Source organism: Chenopodium quinoa, unplaced genomic scaffold (genome assembly GCF_001683475.1).
Source record: "Chenopodium quinoa cultivar QQ74 unplaced genomic scaffold, ASM168347v1, whole genome shotgun sequence".
Lineage (NCBI taxonomy): Eukaryota > Viridiplantae > Streptophyta > Magnoliopsida > Caryophyllales > Amaranthaceae > Chenopodium > Chenopodium quinoa.
The window spans coordinates 719,664-740,400 of record NW_018743331.1 but is presented as its reverse complement, the minus strand read 5'-3'; the positions used below and the strand labels follow the sequence as shown (position 1 = coordinate 740,400).

At 35.3% G+C, this 20,737-nt stretch overlaps 1 protein-coding gene and 2 long non-coding RNA genes across 3 annotated transcripts; 1 reads left to right on the top strand and 2 right to left on the bottom strand.

Moving 5' to 3' along the window:
* Positions 1-6,350: 6,350 nt before the first annotated feature.
* LOC110737671 lies at positions 6,351-8,730 on the top strand. The gene is made up of 3 exons (XR_002514430.1): positions 6,351-6,600; positions 7,217-7,611; positions 8,312-8,730. It is a non-coding gene; the product is annotated as an uncharacterized LOC110737671 (long non-coding RNA).
* Positions 8,731-10,088: 1,358 nt separating this feature from the next.
* Positions 10,089-12,800, bottom strand: LOC110737670. The gene is made up of 2 exons (XR_002514429.1): positions 11,667-12,800; positions 10,089-11,151 (listed from the first exon to the last, which is right to left on the bottom strand). It is a non-coding gene; the product is annotated as an uncharacterized LOC110737670 (long non-coding RNA).
* Positions 12,801-17,783: 4,983 nt separating this feature from the next.
* LOC110737669 (CASP-like protein 2A1) lies at positions 17,784-20,138 on the bottom strand. The gene is made up of 3 exons (XM_021918006.1): positions 19,829-20,138; positions 18,757-18,874; positions 17,784-18,304 (listed from the first exon to the last, which is right to left on the bottom strand). Exons 1-3 carry the CDS (start codon positions 20,026-20,028, stop codon positions 18,029-18,031), a joined length of 594 nt encoding a protein of 197 aa, XP_021773698.1. The 5' UTR covers positions 20,029-20,138; the 3' UTR covers positions 17,784-18,028.
* Positions 20,139-20,737: the final 599 nt, after the last annotated feature.

Here is a 20,737-nt window from a genome sequence, read left to right as displayed (position 1 = left end):
CTAATGTGGAGGTTGGTAGTACCTCTGTTGTGGTAGTTGTACTTATGGTGGGGGGTTAAGCACATTTGTACTATTGTACGACATATTTTGGTTATTTTTCAACCCTGTATTGTAGGTGTTAGTGTATGGACTAATTTGCTTATAGGTCTGAAAAAAATTAATCTTCTCAAGTGAACTCCTACATTCCTGCACCGAATGACATACAAGACCACAATTTTCACAAATTATTGCAGAGTTAGTATCAATAGCAGAAACATTAGCAACGGAAGATGAATTAGAATTATTAATATTGTCTAGTTTCTGGCTAATAGAAGTCAATTGTGCTTGCAAAAAGGATATAGAATCGACTTGGTGTTTTCCCTTATTTGCAAATCCTTTGGGATTCCCATATTGGGAATTATGAATAGCCATTTCTTTGAAAATATTGCTCACTATATCCTCATCCAAATTCATAAATCTTCCGTTAGCTGCAGAGTCCAAAATCATTCTTGAATTATATCCAAGCCCGTTGTAGAAGGCTTAGATTATCTACCACTTTGCTAGCCCATGATGGGGGCATTCTCTATGCAAATCCTTAAATCTTTCCCAAGCTTCATATAAAGGTTCATCCACTTCTTGGGAAAACATGTGGATCGAACTCCTTAACAAAGTTGTCCTCTCTGCAGGGTAATTTTATTATAGAAATTCATAGCAAGAGTACTCCAGTCAGTAATACCAAGGGAAGTCCCATTCAATCCATTGTACCACAATTTAGCTTTACCACAAAAATAAAAGGGAAAAAGGATCTCCATGATTTGGTCCTGCGTGACCCCAGCTTGTCTAATAGTATTGCAATATTGACAAAAATCCAAAATATGAGGATTTGGATCTTCACCCTTAGCTCCGCTTAATTGCTTCCTTTCGATCATAGTAATAAATTGGGGTTTAATTTCGAATTGTACTCCCTCGAGATTAGGTGTAGGAGCAAGATGTGGAAAATCCGTTAGGGACGGCTGCGAATAATCGTTGAGCTTGCAAGGTGATTGAGCCGTCATCTCCGATTCCGGTTCTGAAGAAACTTCTGTGTCACTAGAATCAGATGGGGGTTCCAAAGGTGTATTACACTCGCAAGTAGCTCGTACCTGTCTAAAAAGGTTCTTCTGTCTATGAAAAGGACGTTCGATTTCAAGATTGAATGGACTGTAACCTGATCTAGAACTCCTGGGCATAAACATAGAACTAAACAAACAGATATGAGAAAGTGTCCCAAAGAACTTGCGTTCACTGAGACGAAAGAAAATAATCTAGACTACAGAAATACTCAGGAATAAAAATTAAACTGTTTCCCCGGCAAGGGCGCCAAATTTTGACAAGCTAAAGTCGTATCACCTAATCAAAAGAATTACCTAATTCCTCTAACTAAAGTAGATAGGGAAGTAGGGTCGAATCCACAGGGAAACAAGTCTTTCTATTCCTAAATAATTAATGTAATCTAAACTATTAAGTAACCGAATTATTATTATGTGGAAATTAAACTAAGGGAAAATAAGTAAACTAAAGCAAATTAAATAAGGGAGAAATCAATAAATCAAAGCCTAGGGTATAGGTTCACCAATAAATAAAATTCCAGGGTAAAACACAATAATCAATCATCAATGCATCAATTAATTAGATCATAAAGGGCTTTCGCTACGTATTACAATCACAGAATTAACCTATCGGTATTAAATCACATCTCTCGAATCTTGACTTAACCATTTGTAAATTAACCTGCCTATTGAAACTAAGCCTAAACACTAATTCTCATCTCTCGAATCTCGAATCAATATTGCATAACTCATACAATTAAACCTGGTCAAATCTAATTGCATAGCATTAAATCAATCAATAGGAAATCAATTAAGCATTGACAATCAACAATAATATACTACCCCTTCATATTATTTATGGATCCCCACAACCCTAGAAATAAAATTACTCACACATATTTAAATCTAAACTAAGCAGAGCAAATTTAAACAAGACATAATTAATTAAGCAATTAATTACTGAAAATAAAAGGGGAAGGAATCGTGACTAAAATAAACAGAAATGAAGAATTGCATAAACCAAAAGTGTAGAGAGAGAAAACAAGAGTATTAACCAAAAGCTTAAATTAAAATTCTGGAAATTAACTAAGGAGAAGAGAGATCCCCGTCACTTGCTAAACAAACTTATTTATACATAAGCTCAAAAATCCTAATTAAAAATAAAGTAAGATCGTCGAAACTACTCTTAGAAACACGCACCCGGTCGGGCGGAGCTTTGCCCAGCCGGGCCCGCCTTTTTGATGGAGACTTCTTCGCTCGCGCCCGATCGGGCGCGAGACAGGGCGAAGGGCTGCTTCACTTTTCCTTCCTCGCCCGGTCGGGCGCGCCTTTGGGCGAACCCACCTGGTCGGGCGAGCTCCCGGGCAAGGGATTATCTTCGGTTTGGTCTACTTCTCTTGGCCCAATTCCGGGTTTCCACCTTGGGTCTTTAATACTTAGTCCATTGCCTCGGTCTCTTCTTTGTCGAGCCCTTAATCACCGACTCGATGACCCTAACCGGTCTTGGGCTACGAAATATGGTCATATTTCTCCAATGCTCGTAATGTCTTATCATAAGTCCGGGAAAATACTCCAAATCTGCAACATCCTATAAAACAATACCAAATCTACGAAAACACTAGAAAACACATATTAGTAATAAAAGTGGCTCTAAAGAGCCAAACATACTCCTAAATATGACCAAGGGATGGGGGTAAAACACTATATAAAATGTACATGTCACTATATTCATGCTTTCTCTCGTTTTAAGGAATGACAAGCTCATTCTTTTTTAGACTCTATACACCAACCCGATGATTTGTCCCACTCTCAGCCTCTGCATCCAACTTCCCCTACCGTTACTTGGTCCCCCCTCCGGTCGGATATTGTAAACTTAATTTTGATGGCTCTGCTACACATAATTCAGCATCATCTGGAGTAGTGCTTAGGGATCATTTTGAGAATCATATTGCTAGTCGTTCTTATAACTTGGGTTCCTACCCAGCTTTTCTTGCTGAGGCTATTGCCCTCCGTAATGGTCTTCTTTTGGCCAAAGACCATAACATATCTCATATTTTCATTGATAGGGATAATCTAACTGTCATTAATATTTTGCAGACCCACTTTAGCTGTCTTTGGAAACTTCACCTCCTGATGGTAGATATCAAGACAATTTTGGAACTTTCCGGGCCTTCAACTCTCAACATATTATTAGAGAAGGAAATCGGGTTGTAGACTATGTTACTTCACTTAGTTACTCTACTCCGACTCATCAAGATATTGACTCTTTTATGGACAGCAAATTTTCTTATTTTTAACTCCTTGATAAATTAGGTCACAGTCTTGTGAGAAGACGGTCCTAATTTTCCCCGTGTACTTAACCTTAAAAAAAAACTAAAAAACTAATTTAAACCTCTTTTCTCTCTCTCTTTTTTTTTTTTTTTTTTTTTTTTTTTTTTTTTTTTTTTTGTGGTAGCCTTGTAGGGCACACTAAATCCTTAATTGGCTCCGCCAATGAGTGTATGAGAATGATGCAAAAGTCAATAGTTAAAACACCAACTGGGTATAATATCCCCTCCATCCCCCTTCTGCCTCGCAATTCTTTTTGGGTGTTCCTTTGAGATTGCTTTATAATCTTATATTAGTGAATTTTCCACTTGTAAGCTGCAACTAGAGTTGTCAATAGCTAACTCGACTTAAGATATTAACTCAAATATGATCTTGACCTGACTTGATTGAATTTGCCTCAAATATGATGACACAAATTCAACTCGACCTATACTAGCCCGACCCAGGTTCAACTCAACTCGACTTATCATTGACCCCACCTGTAATGTATTCAACTCGATTCAAATATAACCTATACAACCTTGATCTTATGAATTACATCACTTACACAATAATGCTCCCTTTAAAAAAAGTGCTACTATGAAGATATTTTTCTCCAAACGATACTATACGAAATTGCTAAACAATGTTTCAAAACCATAGAATTCCTTAACTAAGTGAAATATCTTAGCTTCAATCCCAAGTTTTTCCCATGCAGCACATTGTTCAATTCAAATCTAAACTACATGCAATCAATGGCGCAAAAAAAAAATAAAATAAAAAAATAAAATAAAAGGAAGTATGAGTAGAAATTTAAAAATAGTTAGAATACTGAGTGCAAATACAAGCTAAATATGTAATATAATTTAATTTTTTATTATTCAGTATTTGAACTAACTTGATAATAGCTTGACCCAAAATTGCTTCCAATACAATAATGGCACAAATTATTTCGGGGTTTTTTGGAATCCCTCGGGATACAGGTCGTGAATATGTCCAGACGGCTGCAGACACTTGCAAAACAACGAATATTTCGGTTGACGGAATATTCGCCTTCGACGATCAAGTTAGTGATTGGAAAAAGAAAATAACTAGAGAGATAAAGTAGAGAGAGTTAGAGCAATTTAGTATGCTTTGAATGATATGTCTCAATCCACCCCTCCCATCATAAATGATTGGGGTATTTATAGGGGTGGGAATGTGTGCATTCTAGGGTTGGTGCCCTAAAAAACAGTGCACTGATTGGTGGCGCAATCAGGTTGAGACACGTGTCTCTTGAGGGCGCCGTTATGGCGCTTTGAAATTGAGCCTCCTGATGTATAGAGGCCCTCTCTCATTTCAGATGCTCTTATGCTTTGCCACGTGTCGTCATCCTATTGGGACACGTGTTACCCTTTTATTGGGTCACGTGTCACTATAGGATTGGTCCACGTGGTGGGGTAATTTTTACCCTAAACATTTGCCCTTCAGAGGGGGTGGCTCGTATCACAAGTGCCGCCTCCTCTAATTTTCATTCGTCCAGATATGTTTGAGTATAAGGCTTTTGAACAATTCTTTGGATAGGGCGGACTATACCATTCGCCTGAAGTTGGGAAGCATTCCTTTGGACTATTTGCCTTGAGCTTGTCCGCCTGATTTCTTCTTGGACTGAAGTCTTGGAATCAGGCAGACAAATGGTGCCGCCTGGTGTCAGGTGAGACACCTGTCCTCCGTAATTTTCGGACCAACGATTTAAATTCATTGATGTGGTCGTTTGTTTTGACGTGCCAATTTAATAACCTATCAAGAATCAAACAAATGACACAATTACACTAATTGACATGGAACATGACTCAACTTAAACTATTGACACCAAATTATCTGCATTTTAAATTAATTTGAGAATGGACAGTACACCAAAGACACCCAATGACATGAATTTAATAAAAAAAAAAGTTAATAACGTCATTAGAAGGATTTTTAATGATTAAGTTCATGCGGTAATTGTCTTTAGTATATTATTATATCAATGAGTGTTTTTAATTACCTACCAAGTTAATGTCAATCTAGTTACGATGAAATTTCATGTTAATGGTTATAGTTTAATCTTAGTTCATGTTAATGTGTGTAATTAACATTTGTCATATCAAAAATGTGAAACACAATGTCACAATCTCATTATCTAGCCAAATTAAAGTAAGACTTGTAGCTCTTTTAATAATAAGAACTCATCAATTACAACTCTTAGACAAATTTTATTTTAAATATACACATTCAAACTGATTTATAAAATATAGAATAATTTTTTATTTCCTTATTAGAGCTTAAAAGTATTGTCACATATCTTCTATCTTCTCCTCTTTAGTGGCTTAGTTAAAGTTTAGCAAATATTTATACAATATTATTGGTGAAATCAATTTTTTTTAACAATTGTTTCCGGGGTGAAGCCCTTGTGAGCCTCATATATTAAAGGTCCGCCCCTAAATGACACTAACCCAAACCTGATAGTGACCAAATCAACTTGACCCTATCCAAACTAAATAACCCACTACAAATCCGAACTAAGTTGACTTGATCGTAATTTAATTGAATCGACTAGAATGAACTTGGCCCGATTCAAACTTGACCAAAATCAATAAGATGCATGACTCAACCCGAACATGATTCAACCCAAACCAAACCCACATAGGTTAGTCCATCAACCTGACATGACCCAAAGCAAGCTAAACTGACTTGCATTCACCCGACCCACACCCGATCTGAAAACTTAATTTAATAGATCTAGTCACAGTGCACCCTCTACGTTACCTTCTAGCTCTCCCTAATCGCTCTGTCAAAAACAATGTTGTAATCCTGATTTTCACATTAATAATACAAAGATGATTAACAGAGAAATATACTACGAACGAGCAAACGACATAGTCTGCTTACAATATTTGTTATATATATATATGACCAAGTTATAATGAGAATTAGCTGAATAATAGGAACTAGGAACTTATTACAATCGTTGGATTAAAAGCAAACTCGCGCGAGATTAACGACCGTGATTTAATTTGGCAATTCGTTGGATTCAACCGTTTCTCTCTCCTCTTTCTCATATCAATGACGCCATTTTCTCTCTCCTCAAGCATTATTCAAGGTTCCTCAAATCAATCAACAGCTCTAATATCAGAAAAAGTTGCTACAATTTACATACTTCTTCAATATTGTGCTGAATCCGTTGCAAAATTTCTCAACATTAGAGGTAAGCATTGAAAATTTGGTATAATAAATCGATGTTTAGGGTTTGATACTTTTTTTGCCTAATCAGATTGTATATCCTACCAATTAGCTGCATAAATTTGCAAATTCATCAACAATTTGCTGTTTTTTTAGTTTAGCTAAGTGATTATAACTGTTTTTATGGTGAAATTTTGAGGCTCGTAGTTATGCGAAATTTCAGAGATGTTGGAATTAATTTTTTTTTTTGTTTTTTGTTTATTTATTGTTAGTATGATCAATTTAAAGTTCATAATACTGAAAGTCGAATCATATAAAATTTTTGGCGAATTCACTTTTATTCAATTCTTGAAATTTGGTATTTGTATTTCACTGATTTGTGCTTAAATTTCATTAAAATTTAAGCAAAATAAAGTGAATGCACACTAACTGTTTGACAGATTGCCCCAATGGAATCATATTATTTTATTAATTTCAAAAGTAGTTAGATAATAAGTAAAAGTAAATCAATTATATGCTAAAGTAAATCGAATTGAGTGACATTGTGAATGAATGTTAAATTAAATTTCTAGCCTAATTTTTTTTCTTAACTTTGTATTTGTACTGATCATTAGTCGCTTCCTGCTTCTTCTGGTGTGCAGGACTTGGTTTGTTTCTTCTGGCTATTTGAGTTGCTTATTATGTAATTGAGGTAGTTGGTGCAAACCCTATTGCAGGTGCTTCCTTTCGCAAATCTGCTTCCTTGGAAGAGTGTGTGTTTTTTGCTTCTTCTAATTCTGATGATGGCTCGGCCATAAATGCTGCAATGCCTCACTCACTTGATGCTGATCATGACTAAGTTGCCTCCTCTGATCAGCAGCACCAAAATGTGCTCAACATTTCCTTTGAACATGTTGCTTCAGCTCATGATATGTCACAAACTCCACCTCTTTGTCCTATTTCCCCTGCTTATTTTGCTAATCTTTGCTTGGAAGATGAATGTGCAGGTGACAATATGGTGAAGGGTAATTCATCGAGGCATTGCCAACACTTTAAGGTTCTGTAACAATCCTCTTACCTGTCATTCTGGATTTTTTGAAAAACAAATGATAACATGTTCATTTTGAATCTCTGCATTCGGATTTTGTTTTTAAATTTTTTATGCTACCTACTATGCAGATTGAGTTCAAGGCACAACTGTGATGTTCATTCCATATTCTTATTGTTTTTTGTTTTGTTTTTGTTGTACATCTAATTCACTCTGCATCTTTGAATATGAAATAAGGATTGTGATATGAATTCTCTCCCTGGCAACTCTAATTTAGTATGGCTATCCGTTTTGTTTAATTTGTTTTTATAATTTGATTACAACTTGATATGAGTTTTCTACTCTCCTATTTCACATCTCTCTTTCACACACATGAGTAAGGCTATCTTAGCATGGTTTAGAGTGATTGGAAGACATAGAGTGTTGAGCCCTAAAAATCGCCCACTTGTGCAATGAAAGATTGAGAGAGTTGTCTAAATGAAAGGAATGTGTATTATATGGTATTATAGAATTTAGTTTCATAGTTTTAAGGGAATGTTTCACTTGTAGAAATTATGATTGGCTGTGCAAATAAGAAAAATTGGAGTGGTTTTTAGCTACATGTTTCAGTTTGGGATTTAAATGTGATGAAAATCTGCAATCTAGCAATTCTTCTTCTGTACATGTTTGTTTGAATCTAAAATGTTTTGCCTGCTGCTGTTGAACTCAGGAAAATTCTTTGCCAAAAGATGAGAAGCCTGTTGACTGAAAATCTGTTGAAGTAGCAAAGGTTGAGACTGCAGCAGAAGCTGCTCCCAAGAAAACTAAAGAAGCACCTGCTGCTGTAGAAGATAGCAGTGAAGCTCGCACCCTCTGCTCCAGCTGTTGGGAGCAGTGAGGCTCAAGCTGATGATGCTCAAACAAGCAATGAGGATGCTGCTCCAGCAGCTGAGGAAAGCAGTGAAGCTGCAGAGCAAAAAGAAGCTCTAAAGCAAGAAGAAGCTAGAAAATATAATGGTCATTTTACTTAAAAAAAAAAAAAAGTTAAATGAGATTATCGATTATGCTTTAGATTGTTACTAGGTGTACTAAAACCTATTAGCTCAAGTGGTAGAGCATTATGCAAATGCATAGGGGATGTAGGTTCAATTCCTACATAGGTTGTCTCTAAAACTAAATGAAAAACGCTCGAAGTAAATTAAACAGCATTGAAGTAAATGAAAAACACTCAAAAGTAAATAAAAAACGCTCAAAAGTAAATAAATCAAAAACAGATGAGGTGAACTGGAATTGTTCTAGATGCTTGTCTTCTCACAAAGCATCTAAAAACATTCGATGACATTCAATGGGAGATAACAAGCAAGGTTTGGGTGGAGCTGCCATGTGATGCTGCTATGCTTTGCTCACCCAAGTCCCATGGCGTGCAATAAAGCAAAGGCGGGGAATTCTCACGTTAGTGTGGCTGTTAGTAGCTCATCTTGGTTTACATTGGGTTTGAAAATACAAAAGATGAATAAGGTTGGAAAATGTAGATTCCTATAGTAGTTGTCTAAAGTAAATAAAAAAAGTATTTAAAGTGAATAAAAAAGACTCTAAAGTAAACCTATTTGCTCAAGTGGTAGAGCACTATGCGGATGCATAAAGATGTAGGTTCGATTCCTATACCTCTAAAAGTAAATACAAAACATTCTAAAGTAATTCAAAACATCTCAAAAGTATATCAAAATAGCTAAAAAGTAAATCAAAAGTAAATAGTATTTACTTAAAAGTAAATAGTATTTACTAAAAAGTAAATAATATTAACTCAAACGTAAATAGTATTTACTCACAACTATTCAGCCTAGGGTGCACATTGCTAAAAAGAAAAGGCAGGGTATTAGTTTACCAACATGTTTATATCTATAATCCCTAGATAAGTGACCTTGAGTTTCTAGTAATAAAAGTAGATACAAAATAAGTTAAAGTAAATAAAATATTTATTAAAGTAAATAGAAATGAAATTCACCTTTTCTACTTCTAAAATAAGGAAATTGCTATGAAGAAATGCTTATTGACAATCTCTAATTGCTATGAATGCTTAAATATCTAGTATAAGTGATAGAACCTTCTGTCATACCTTACCTTATAAGTGATAAGTGAGCTTGAGTTTGTAAGTAATAAAAGTAGATACAAAATAAGTTGAAGTAAATAAAATATCTCTTAAAGTAAATACAAATGAACCTACGTGGGATTTGAACCCCATCTTTTGTGCATTTGCACAATGCTCTACCTCTTGAGCTAGTAGGCTAGTGTATATAAAGTTGACAATAATAAAATGAGCAAAGACAACATCAGCAACTTCAAGATCAGTGGCTAAGACCAAATGAAATAAGTTAAAGTAAATAAAATAAGTTAAAGTAAATAAAATATCTATTAAAGTAAATAGAAATGAAATTCACCTTCTCTACTTCTAAAATCGGGAAATTGCTATGAAGAAATGTTTATTGACAGTCTCTAATTGCTATGAATGCTTAAATACGTAGTATAAGATTATAAAACCTTATCATATCTTTAATCCTTGGATAAGTGAGCTTGAGTTTCTAAGTAATAAAAGTAGATACAAAATAAGTTGAAGCAAATAAAATATTTCTTAAAGTAAATACAAATGAACCTACGTGGGATTTGAACCCACACATTTGTGCATTTTCACATGCTCTGCCTATTGAGCTAGTAGGCTAGTATATATAAAGTTGACAATAATAAAATGAGCAAAGACAACATTAGTAACTTCAAAAACAGTTTCACTGATGCAAGGCTCCTAGCGGTTTTTCACCTTCCACGAAGCAGCTACATGAGCCTTCCATCATTCCCCTTGATTACAGCTCCCGCACACAATCCCCTCCCCCCAAACATCCTCCCATCCACATTCAATTTGTAGCAGCCAGCAGCTTGTCTCCATTTCTTACGCTTTGGCCCTCGCACCCACCTTATCTTCCCCTTTTCCACATCAAGCTCCTTCATAAGCTTAGTAACATACTCTACAGATTTAATGGGATCGCACTCCTCCTCAAAGACCCACCTGTTCCTTGCTGTCCATATCGCCCAACACACGGTCATGAAGAAACCATGCTCAGTTCTTTGCAACCTATCAAAGCACACACTCGCCATATCTCCAAAATCTCAGAAATAGCCACCTATCTCTCCACTCAGGTCACACGTATCCCAAATCTGTCTCTCAATTACGCACTCCTTCAAACAGTGAAGCTCGCTTTCCTCTACAGTCCCACATATGCTACACATTGAATCAACTTCCATCCCCTTCCTTCTCAGACCCTGCACAGTAGGTAATGGCCCCTTGCAAGCCCTCCAGATAATAAATTTCACTCGGGGTAGAGTATTAATTCAAAAGTAAAATAGAAAAACTCAAAAGTAAACTCGCTTTCCGCTTGTTTCTAGCATCAACCACCCTGTAACAAATCACCAGCCTAGCTCCTTCACCCACCCAAACAACAGAAACCGACAAACATCACCACACCCTTTTTTGCCACACAACTCAAACACACCACCGTACACAACTCTAATTTCACTCCCCTAATACACACATTGAGAATGCACCGCCAACAAATCAAACCCCCAAATAAAAGCATAATATAAACAGTCACAGACACACCACACAGGAAAAGTATAAATCGAGAAACACATAACAAAATCAAAATTATATACAATAGATTCAATCGAAAGCTAGTTAAAGAACCAACAATAAAATTGAAATTAAACTCTTCAATCTGGAAAGAAAATTGTGACAGAACTAAAAAAAATCGCAATAAAATCACAACAAAAATAAGTAAGACTGCACATTTCTAAAAAATAAAAAAAAAAATAAAAAAAAAGCAAAAAAAACCCTAAATTTCACAATTTAAATCGCTGAAGTTTGATTAAAAGTCAAATTAAATAGAAGAAAGCAACGATAATCGAAATCAAATTAACTCACTTGCTCATAATTAGCCAACAGCGAAGATCCAAGAACATATAAACGAATTTAATATGCGCAAAACCCTAATAAATAGAATTAACTCAAAAAAAAAAAACCAAATCGGAAGAATTACCTCTGCAGAAATGATCAAATCACACCAAATTCAACAACATGACAAACGAAATTGAAGAAATCGTCAAAATAGATGAGCAAAATCAAAGAAATAGATTGGCGAAATCGAAGAACAAAATCGTCGTTTAGAGAATTAGAAGGTAGAGAGAGAAAGTCATAAGAAGAGAGAGAAAGGAGGGAAGCAGCGAAAATACTAGAGCAGAAGTCATTCATAACGCATATTTACGAAAATACCCTTAATAAAGCGGGTGAAATCTGCATCGTGCGATGAAACGCAATCAACGGTGTATAAGGGTTCCTAGTTTCTATTATAAGTCTTGGTTCTCACATAATCTCAATCCTATATATATATTTTATTGGCTTAACCTAGCAACTATGTAGTCTGTATTATGTTTGAGATTAGTAAGAAACTCTCCTCTCGCTTATTCGCGAATGTAGCTAGCACATGGAGAGTGAACCACCTAATTATTTTTTTTTTCCTTGTTAATTTTCTTTAATTTTTCTTGCGTTTAACTTAACTAATTAATTTCTCATTTTTAAAATCAACTCTCACATTAGCACTTGACTGATATTAACAAAAATTAAACGTAAAATTTATAATGAGCCAAAATTAAAAGGGATATCATATTATCATGTACTCTATATCATATACTTAGTACTCCTGATTATTAAGAAAACAAATTTAGCTTACATGCGGAGTACCATATGGAATTGTCAAGAATCAGAAAAATATAAAGTATTGTTATAAATGAAAGTTGCAGGAACAAAAATAATAAGAACAATATTACCGGGAATAAGACTGAGTCGCGGATTATGTCGCTTTCTTTAGAACATTCACGGTACTGCCTTTAGTTTGTGCAAGCAGATCGTACACCACCGGATATCCCCCAGGATAAAACAGCCTCTCAAATTGCAATGTACCAATGGATTTGCACAGAACCACCGGGCTAACTAAACACCGAAAAATAAAGAAAAATGCTCGAAGTAACTTTGTAGAGAGAAGAGAAGAGAAGAATTGTTTTCTGTTATGTTTACAAACCGAGAACAAAGAGGCCTTTTATAGGCAGAAATTGCAGCATAACAGTATAAAATATATCAGCCATCAAATCCGCCCATGACCAGTCATTTTACCAAAACCGAAAATTAAAATTAAACGGCCAAAATTTAATTTACAAAACGGTAAGCAATATTAACACACCATTAAGTCAGAAGACGGAACAAATTAAAACGGTAGCAAAAATCACGTAATTAAGCCTTGTTTAATAAACCCGACCCAGCCCGGCGCGCATGTGTGATAGGTTGGCTTAGTAGGTAAGTCCTCCCTCTTCACAAAATGTGGGTCGCCCAAGGATTACATCCAAAAACTCCACACTCTACATTATAAAGGAGGTAAAACTTTTATTTCCCACCGATATGTAACTTGTTGTTTCTCACAAAATTCACACTTCACGCTACTTTGTTCCAACAAATATCAATGTATAATGTTGACTCATTTGTACTCTGCTTGTACCTACAAGTCTACAGCATAGGTATCCACTTTTTGTTTGGTCGAGTACCAATTCAGTCCAGAACACGAGATTAGAAAAAATAAAGCACATGGTTGAAAGTCTGCAATTTGAATTAATTTTTACCTTATTCCAATGCATGTTTAATTAGACGATAAATTAGAAGATTTAACAAAACAAATTGGTTGGATTGAGAATAGTATTTAACACAAGATAAATGAAGTGTGAGAGCAGAAAATTGAAGTATTTAAAACTTTAAATTCCAAGACTACATTTGACATAAAGTAACTCAGTTTTGCTTCTTGATAAACTTCTTGCAGGCGCAGGCCCGGCCCTGAGTTATGTTTAGAGGGGCGGCCGCCCTGAGCCCCTAATAAAAGGAGGCCTCGAAATATAAAAAGAAAATTGCTATTTTATTATTAAAAAAATAAAAATTTGGCAATCATCATCATCACCACTCCAGGAAAATTAAAAAGTTTCCTACAATACTCACTCAACCCCCTACTCCGTAAGCGGGCGTTTGATTGGAGGGATAAGAATAAGAGGAATAAAAAGGAAGGATAGGATAGGGATAGGGATTTAGTAATGGGGATTATATAAAAATTATCCTTGTCCCTTGTTTGGCATGGGAGTGAGACTTCATTATCATTTCCTTGTCTCATGTTTGGTATGGTAGACTAAATTATGGGGATAAAGAATGTTATTACATTTTCACCCTTTTGCATACTACATATAGATAGGGATGGCAGGTGGGTATAAAAATACGGGTCTCGCACCGCACCCGCCCCAGTTGGGGTGTGGGTATGGGTACAAGCTTGGCGGGTATGTAGGCGGGTATGGATATAAAAGTCATACCCACCGTGGGTAGTGGGTAGGTGGTGGATTTTGAGCTATACCTGCCTATTACCCGCATGACCCGCCCATTACCCACCTACCCACCTCCTTACCCGCATACCCGCCCAAATACCCACATATTGCCTACTACATTGTATATTATGCTATTATATTATATATTCACAACAATTTAAAGTGTATAATGAAAAGTTATATAGGAAATTTATTAATGTTGAGTTGGCGGGTAAAAGGCGGGAGGTGGAGCGGGTGTGGGTTTTGGTTTCTACCTGCTTAGGCGGGTGCAGATGTTAAAATTTTACCCACCGCGGGTGACGCGTAGGTGGTGGGTATAAAATATTTTGGCGGGTGCAGGTATGGGGGAGGGGGTACCCGCACCACCCAATTGCCATCCTTACATATAGATAAGGGCTTGATCAAATATTGACTTTTTATTTTTATTCATCAAATATTGACTTTTAGAGAATTATGGGAGGCAACGGTTTTTTCATCCTATAAATTAAGAAATCATTTTTTTTTTTCACTTGCATCTCTTCTCTATTTTCTGAATTTCATCTACCTCTTTATTTATCATAATTACCCATTATCCTAGCTTCTCTCTATTGAAAGAAATTTTTTATGTTATGAAATTAGCTTTGGTACTGTCAAGAAATATTGTGAATGTGAAAATTGAAATCAATATTGTTTTTTTTTATAAGAAAAATTATGAACTTATGAAGGGCCCAATTTATCATCTCGTCCTGGGCCCTTAAGAGGTCAAGAATGGGCCTGTGCAGGCGTCTTAATAAAGTAACCGAGTCGAGCTTAAGTAGCCCACGAAATGTCTCATCTCAAAAGCACCCATACCTGATACTATAATTATTAATCATGACCCGATACTATAATCATTAAAGGGAAACATGACTAAATAGATGATATGATGCCATGCAAAGACATATTAGTTTTTTTTTTTTTTTTTTTTTTTTTTTTTTTTTTTTTTTTTTTTTTTTTTAGTAAGAAGAATATTATGATTAATAAAAAATCATACGGCATCTACAATAATAATAAAGATTTGTAAACCACAGATTTAGAGAAAATAACATAAATTTTACAATCAAAATCATAACTATTTTGCATATCGGGCATAGCTCACACTCCACCGCTTCAAACTTGACGCGAGCAGTGATTTTCGATGTCTTTGCATCTTTCCAAGTAGAGACCTTCGCAATTTGCGCTAATGTTTTGATCGTAGAGTTGATGACGAACCCTAAACCCATATGAATCCAAATCACCTTCTCAATTATTATTAAAATCCTAAAATAAAATTCTCATCCATAGATGAGAATCAAAATCCCAGAAAATTGGGAAAAACTCAAAAAATAATTGGGACAGACTCTCATGAACGGATAGAATAAAACAAAGCAAAACCAATCAAAAACACAAAAAAGCAAATTAAATCAAAGAAAAAGGGTCGAAAATAGTCTAATTTTGGAAGAAATTAGACTATTTTCGGCCTAAACGACCAAGAAAATTAAAACTCTAAAAAGAGAGGAGAGAAAAGAGAGCCCAAATATTAGTTCACTGCTGCGAAAATAATCATATTTCCAACATATCAAAATTTTAAAGACAATTTACATAGTAATTAGAGCTGTCAATTCGGATATTCAAGTTGTACCATCACAACAATAAATTATTTTGGATTATTTTCACTTTTATGATACATTATAATATGTTTTTAACTATTTATATATATGTAGATAAATAGAACACGATTTCTTTGTAGCTAAGATGATAATAGGTGTGGTCTTTTCTTAAGGAGGTTTAGTATTCAAACCTCTTTTAAATATTATTTATTAATTAACAAATTACGTGAAATTACATGTATATTATATTACACATAGTTGACACATATAATTATATGTATTAATAGATTAATCTAAATAAGTGAGGTCAATTATTGACCAATTTATATAAATTTAGATCCACCAAAATAAGTGAGGTCAATTATTGACCAATGTAGATGAATTTAGATCCACCACTGGCCATCAACACTCCTCTAGGCATTACCACACGTGAAACATATGTGCAACTGACCGTTGGGGCGGCAAACAACACAAACATCTATACCATGTATCATATTCTAACATATCATCTCGAGTCCTCTACCTTTGTTTAGAGCAATGCACACTCTAGCTTGACGTAACTTTCATTAGCAAAATCATGTATGTAACTCTTCATGATTTCTCTCATTTCACCAAGATTCAGGCTCCTTTAATTTTTTCCTCCCTTGTGAGTGACCTCCAAGGAACAATCACAACAATTCCATCAAAACTTTCATCGCAACCACCACCTTTTGTCACCAATTGCATCATGACCACCACCAAATTGGGTATTCAAGTTGGTTCAGGTTAGGTCAAATCAGGTATGAGGTTATGTTGGGTTAATCAAGCCTCGAGATCAAGTTCAGGTATGGGTTGGGTCTATTTCGGTTTAGGTCATTTTGAGTCGTTCACCCTTTCGGGTGTAGGTTGGCCCGAATTTGATTTGAGTCAAATTTAGGCTGGGTTCAATTTCAGCTTCGGTTTATGTCAAGTCGGGTTTGGATGGGTTAATAGATGGTAAATTCGGGTTTGGGTTAGGGTTGGGTCAGATAATTATCAGGTCGAATAATGTTTAATTAAGTTGGATTATTCTTGAGTTTACGTTAAGTTTAAGTTGGATTAATGTCGGTGTGTCAAGTTGAACCTATATAATTATGCCTTCCATAATTCGATCAAGCATTATAAAGATTTTATTAAACCTATGTAATAGAGAACAAAAGGTATATAATCTAAACAATTGTACCAACATGTTGTTAAGCCAACATATTGGTATACATGATCTGAAAAAATTGAAAAATTCTACGATTTTATCATTGTATACAAAATAAATTCAAGATTAATTTTGCTTAAACTTGTTTCGGGTTATTGGGTAAAAGCAGGTCGCATTGATATTTAGTTTCATGTTAGCTTTAGGTCTGGTGAATGACATGTTGGGTTAATAATGGTGAATCAAATAATTGGGTCGGGTACTAGTTCGAGTGTGGATCGTTGTCGGGTCAAAGTAAATTGGTTGTCGTTGATTACTACCAGGGCGGGTGCAGGTTTGGGTTCAGGTCCTAAAGTATCGGATCAAATTGATTGTGGTTAACATCAGGTCGGGTTCGGGTCGGGTTATGTGTCACTAGTTTTATCCCATTGTTCGGACATAGGTTGGGTTCAGATCATTGCCGGTTATAGTGAATTTACCCATCACCACCCATTTTTGCCTAGCCGTGCATGATTGAGGCTAAAATGATATTTTGTGATTGTGATTTGTGATCACATGGTTGAAGGGAATTAATTGATTCTCCTTGACTAGTGCATGCATGGCTACACTGAAAGCCTTCCTTATTTATAATTAGTACACAGTGGAGTTTGCTCCACTTCATCGAGACACACAAAAATTATGTTACTCTTCCTCTTCTTTAATCCAAAAATGTTACACAAACATATAGTCTCTAGTTGTTGGACATTGATCATAGTGTACCGTTCGCAATCTAGTTAGCTTTCTGTCTTACGCCGTAGAGTTGGAGATATAATCCTAAAGGTTGGCTGCTATGAGTTCGCATGTACAACATGGGGTAAATTTTGACTTTAGGGCAGCGATCTATTGTCACGTCACGACATTTTCATCCTATAAGCCATTCTAATTCTATTGTACTCTCTAATAGTCATATTTCTTACAATTATGCTTGTTCCCAATTCTCTATATCAATTTGTGGCTTTATTTGGGATACTACTTAGCTTATATTATCCAATAACAAGTAGCTAGTCATCAGAGTTCTACACAAACATTTAATTATCACACATTTATACACAACGATACATGTATGTCCATTACATCATTAAAAGGCTATACAAAAGACCAGTAATATCGATGATGGAGTCATGGAAACTAAGGCATCCATGACTCCATGGCTTTGTGATCGATCGAAACCCTTAATCAATCAAGTATGGAAGACATCCATCTCAGCAGCCTTGTTGCCGGAATGAGTAGTAGGTGGATCAAAGCGGCTAAACAACCTGTATGATGAGATGAGAGAAAGAGCAGCATAACATAACATTACAACAAAAGTAATGGAAACTGATACAGTAGCTTTGTGGCAAAACCCTCCAAAGGTACCACATGCTGCACTCCAAGTGATGGCTGTGTCTCCCTTGTATGCCAAGTACACTACTTCAGTTGACACTGCTCCTGCCGCTAAGATTATGTACGTCAACAGCTGCACGTACACAATTTTTTTAGGTAATTAGAAGCGCAAAATAATCCACTCGGTATACATCTATCCACTGGGTAGAGAGCAAAGCTACATCTATCCACTAGGTAGGTTACCCACAAACAAGACCATTACTAAGTATAATATTAAAATATTTATTATTAATCATGTCGAGTTGAAATGTTGAATTCCATTACTACTAATCTTTATTAGTGGTGGGTATACAAAGTTTTTCCCTAAGATACATATATTATAGATTTATGTATAGTTTGAGCACATTTTGAAATATTTTAGCAAAAGGTCCAAGCTCTTACAACTATGAAAATACAACTAATAGAATATATAGCTTATGAAATTTAGAAAACAGTAAAGGATTCTTCTTTACGCATGGCATGTATAGCATTATAGATAAAGAAGTGCTAAATGTTGGAACATGAAATTGAATTATATTATCTAACCTGGTCAAGGAGGAAGAAGGTCCAAGCTCTTGACATGGTGGGAGGACGAGGAACGGCTGTAACCACTGCGGATAGGAGGGAGTAACCCGCGCATATGCCATTTGCATGAACAAGATATCTGCATACCATCAATTTCACTAAGTGCAATTAGACCTCACCAAGTACAATTATTACTTCGGTACTATTTCAATTTATTTAATCCAGTTATTCTACCCAATGCCCAAAATAGTTTAAGATAGTATGTTAAATTGTTGTATTTGTACAGTAAAATAAAGCAGCTGGCTAAGTTGATGTCTAATTTCTATTCATAATACCCTATCCTAAAGCAATAGGTTGGGGGTTCAAATAAATTGTTCTTGTTACTTCATGCGACCCACCCTATACAAAGTTTTTAAATCTGCCTTTGATACGCGTGATTATAGAAATTACAAATTACTCCGTACTTATTATATCTATTAAAAAATAATTGATTCTCTAAAAGTTTTCTTTTTAAAGTTCTCTCAAAGCTTATAATAAGAATTGAATGCTATCAAAAGAGAATGATAAAATAATTTCATTCTCTAATTCCACGAACTTTTCTTCAATAAAAAAAAATTTAATAATTATTTGCTTAGTAATTTAGTATAGTCATTCAATAGATCCCGAAACCTAAACCTCAAGGGATTGTGAAATCCTTTAATTATTATAGACTAGTTACAACTTGATGGGTATAGCTATTCAATCATACATCTTCAAACTATGTATTACAGTACCTTATTTGAGTTTTTGTTCTCTTGTTACAAAATCAGAAAATCTAACCAAATCTAGCATCTAAAAAATTTTGGACTATGCAAAAGTCAAATGTTATGTGACTACGCAATATATGTAAATATATTCTGTGCTGAATAGTGAATACTGCCAAATTGAAATATTATTTGCACAATAACATTTAGAGTGATCATACAAAGTTAATCATTTTGTTCACTTCTCCAATTAACGTAGCTAGTTTTTAATATAATCAAAGATTATTATTATTAGTACAAGTAATCATTGAAAAAAGGCAAGTAAAGGAAAAACAGCTAGTTTAACTTACTTGAAAGCACCAAGATTAGTGTAGGAAAGAGAGCCAAAATCACTAGTCTGAGAGTCCTTGAGCATGACAATAAGAGCAGCTACGCACAAACCCATCGGCAGCAACCGGAACAACGTCTCGGCAGTACGCATGCTGGTGGTTCTGCCACTTTCATCGTCGGCGGTAACAACGCCTCCTTTCGGTAGTATCTTCTCCGCCATATTTCCTTGTCTTCCTGATCAAATGAATAATGATGGTGTTGTTGTTGCTTGTTATTTGTTACTTGCTTGTATGTTATTAGTACAGTAGCTGGCTAGTTAGGAGGATGAAGTAGACTGAAAGTAGTTGATGGTATTTAAAACAAGATGAATGGTGTGCAAGTTAGGTGTGCATTAAATTGGTGCCATTATGGTGTGATATTGTAATACCACGCATTTCCATGTACTTGCGTGAAATTGATCACCTTTCCTTGCATTATGTGGTTGCCAATGTTCACCAAGTAGTATGGTTCCCCTGCCCTTAACTTTAATTATGCTAGGATATGCACGAATAAATGTTATCCGGTTGGTATAGAGTGATTGAATAGGAGATGGGGTGTAAGATCGGGTATTCTAATGGAGTTTGTGTTGATGGGTCGGGCTGTTTGAATCAGGTAATGACGGATCATTTAATCCTAACGCGGATCAAATCAAGTCAGGTCAAGTTCACTTAAATTGGGATTAAATTTGGGTCCGAGTAATGTGGTCAGGTATAGATCAAATTTGGGTCAAGTCATATCGAGTTCGATTATGTGAACCTAGATCCGGATTTAATAAAAATTATTTGGGCCAAAAAGGGTTCAGTAAACTTTTTAGATCAGGTCATTTCAGATTTAATTAGTATAGATTCATTGGTGAATCTTAATATCATCTCATTATCACTTATATCTAA

Excerpts from the sequence above, each read along its gene's own strand:
- LOC110737669 (XM_021918006.1), bottom strand. The coding sequence starts at position 20,028 with ATGGCGGAGAAGATACTACCGAAAGGAGGCGTTGTTACCGCCGACGAT. Across the intron at positions 18,875-19,828 it reads ACTAATCTTGGTGCTTTCAA|ATATCTTGTTCATGCAAATG; the intron begins GTAAGTTAAACT and ends GATGGTATGCAG. Across the intron at positions 18,305-18,756 it reads CCTTCTTCCTCCTTGACCAG|CTGTTGACGTACATAATCTT; the intron begins GTTAGATAATAT and ends GTGTACGTGCAG.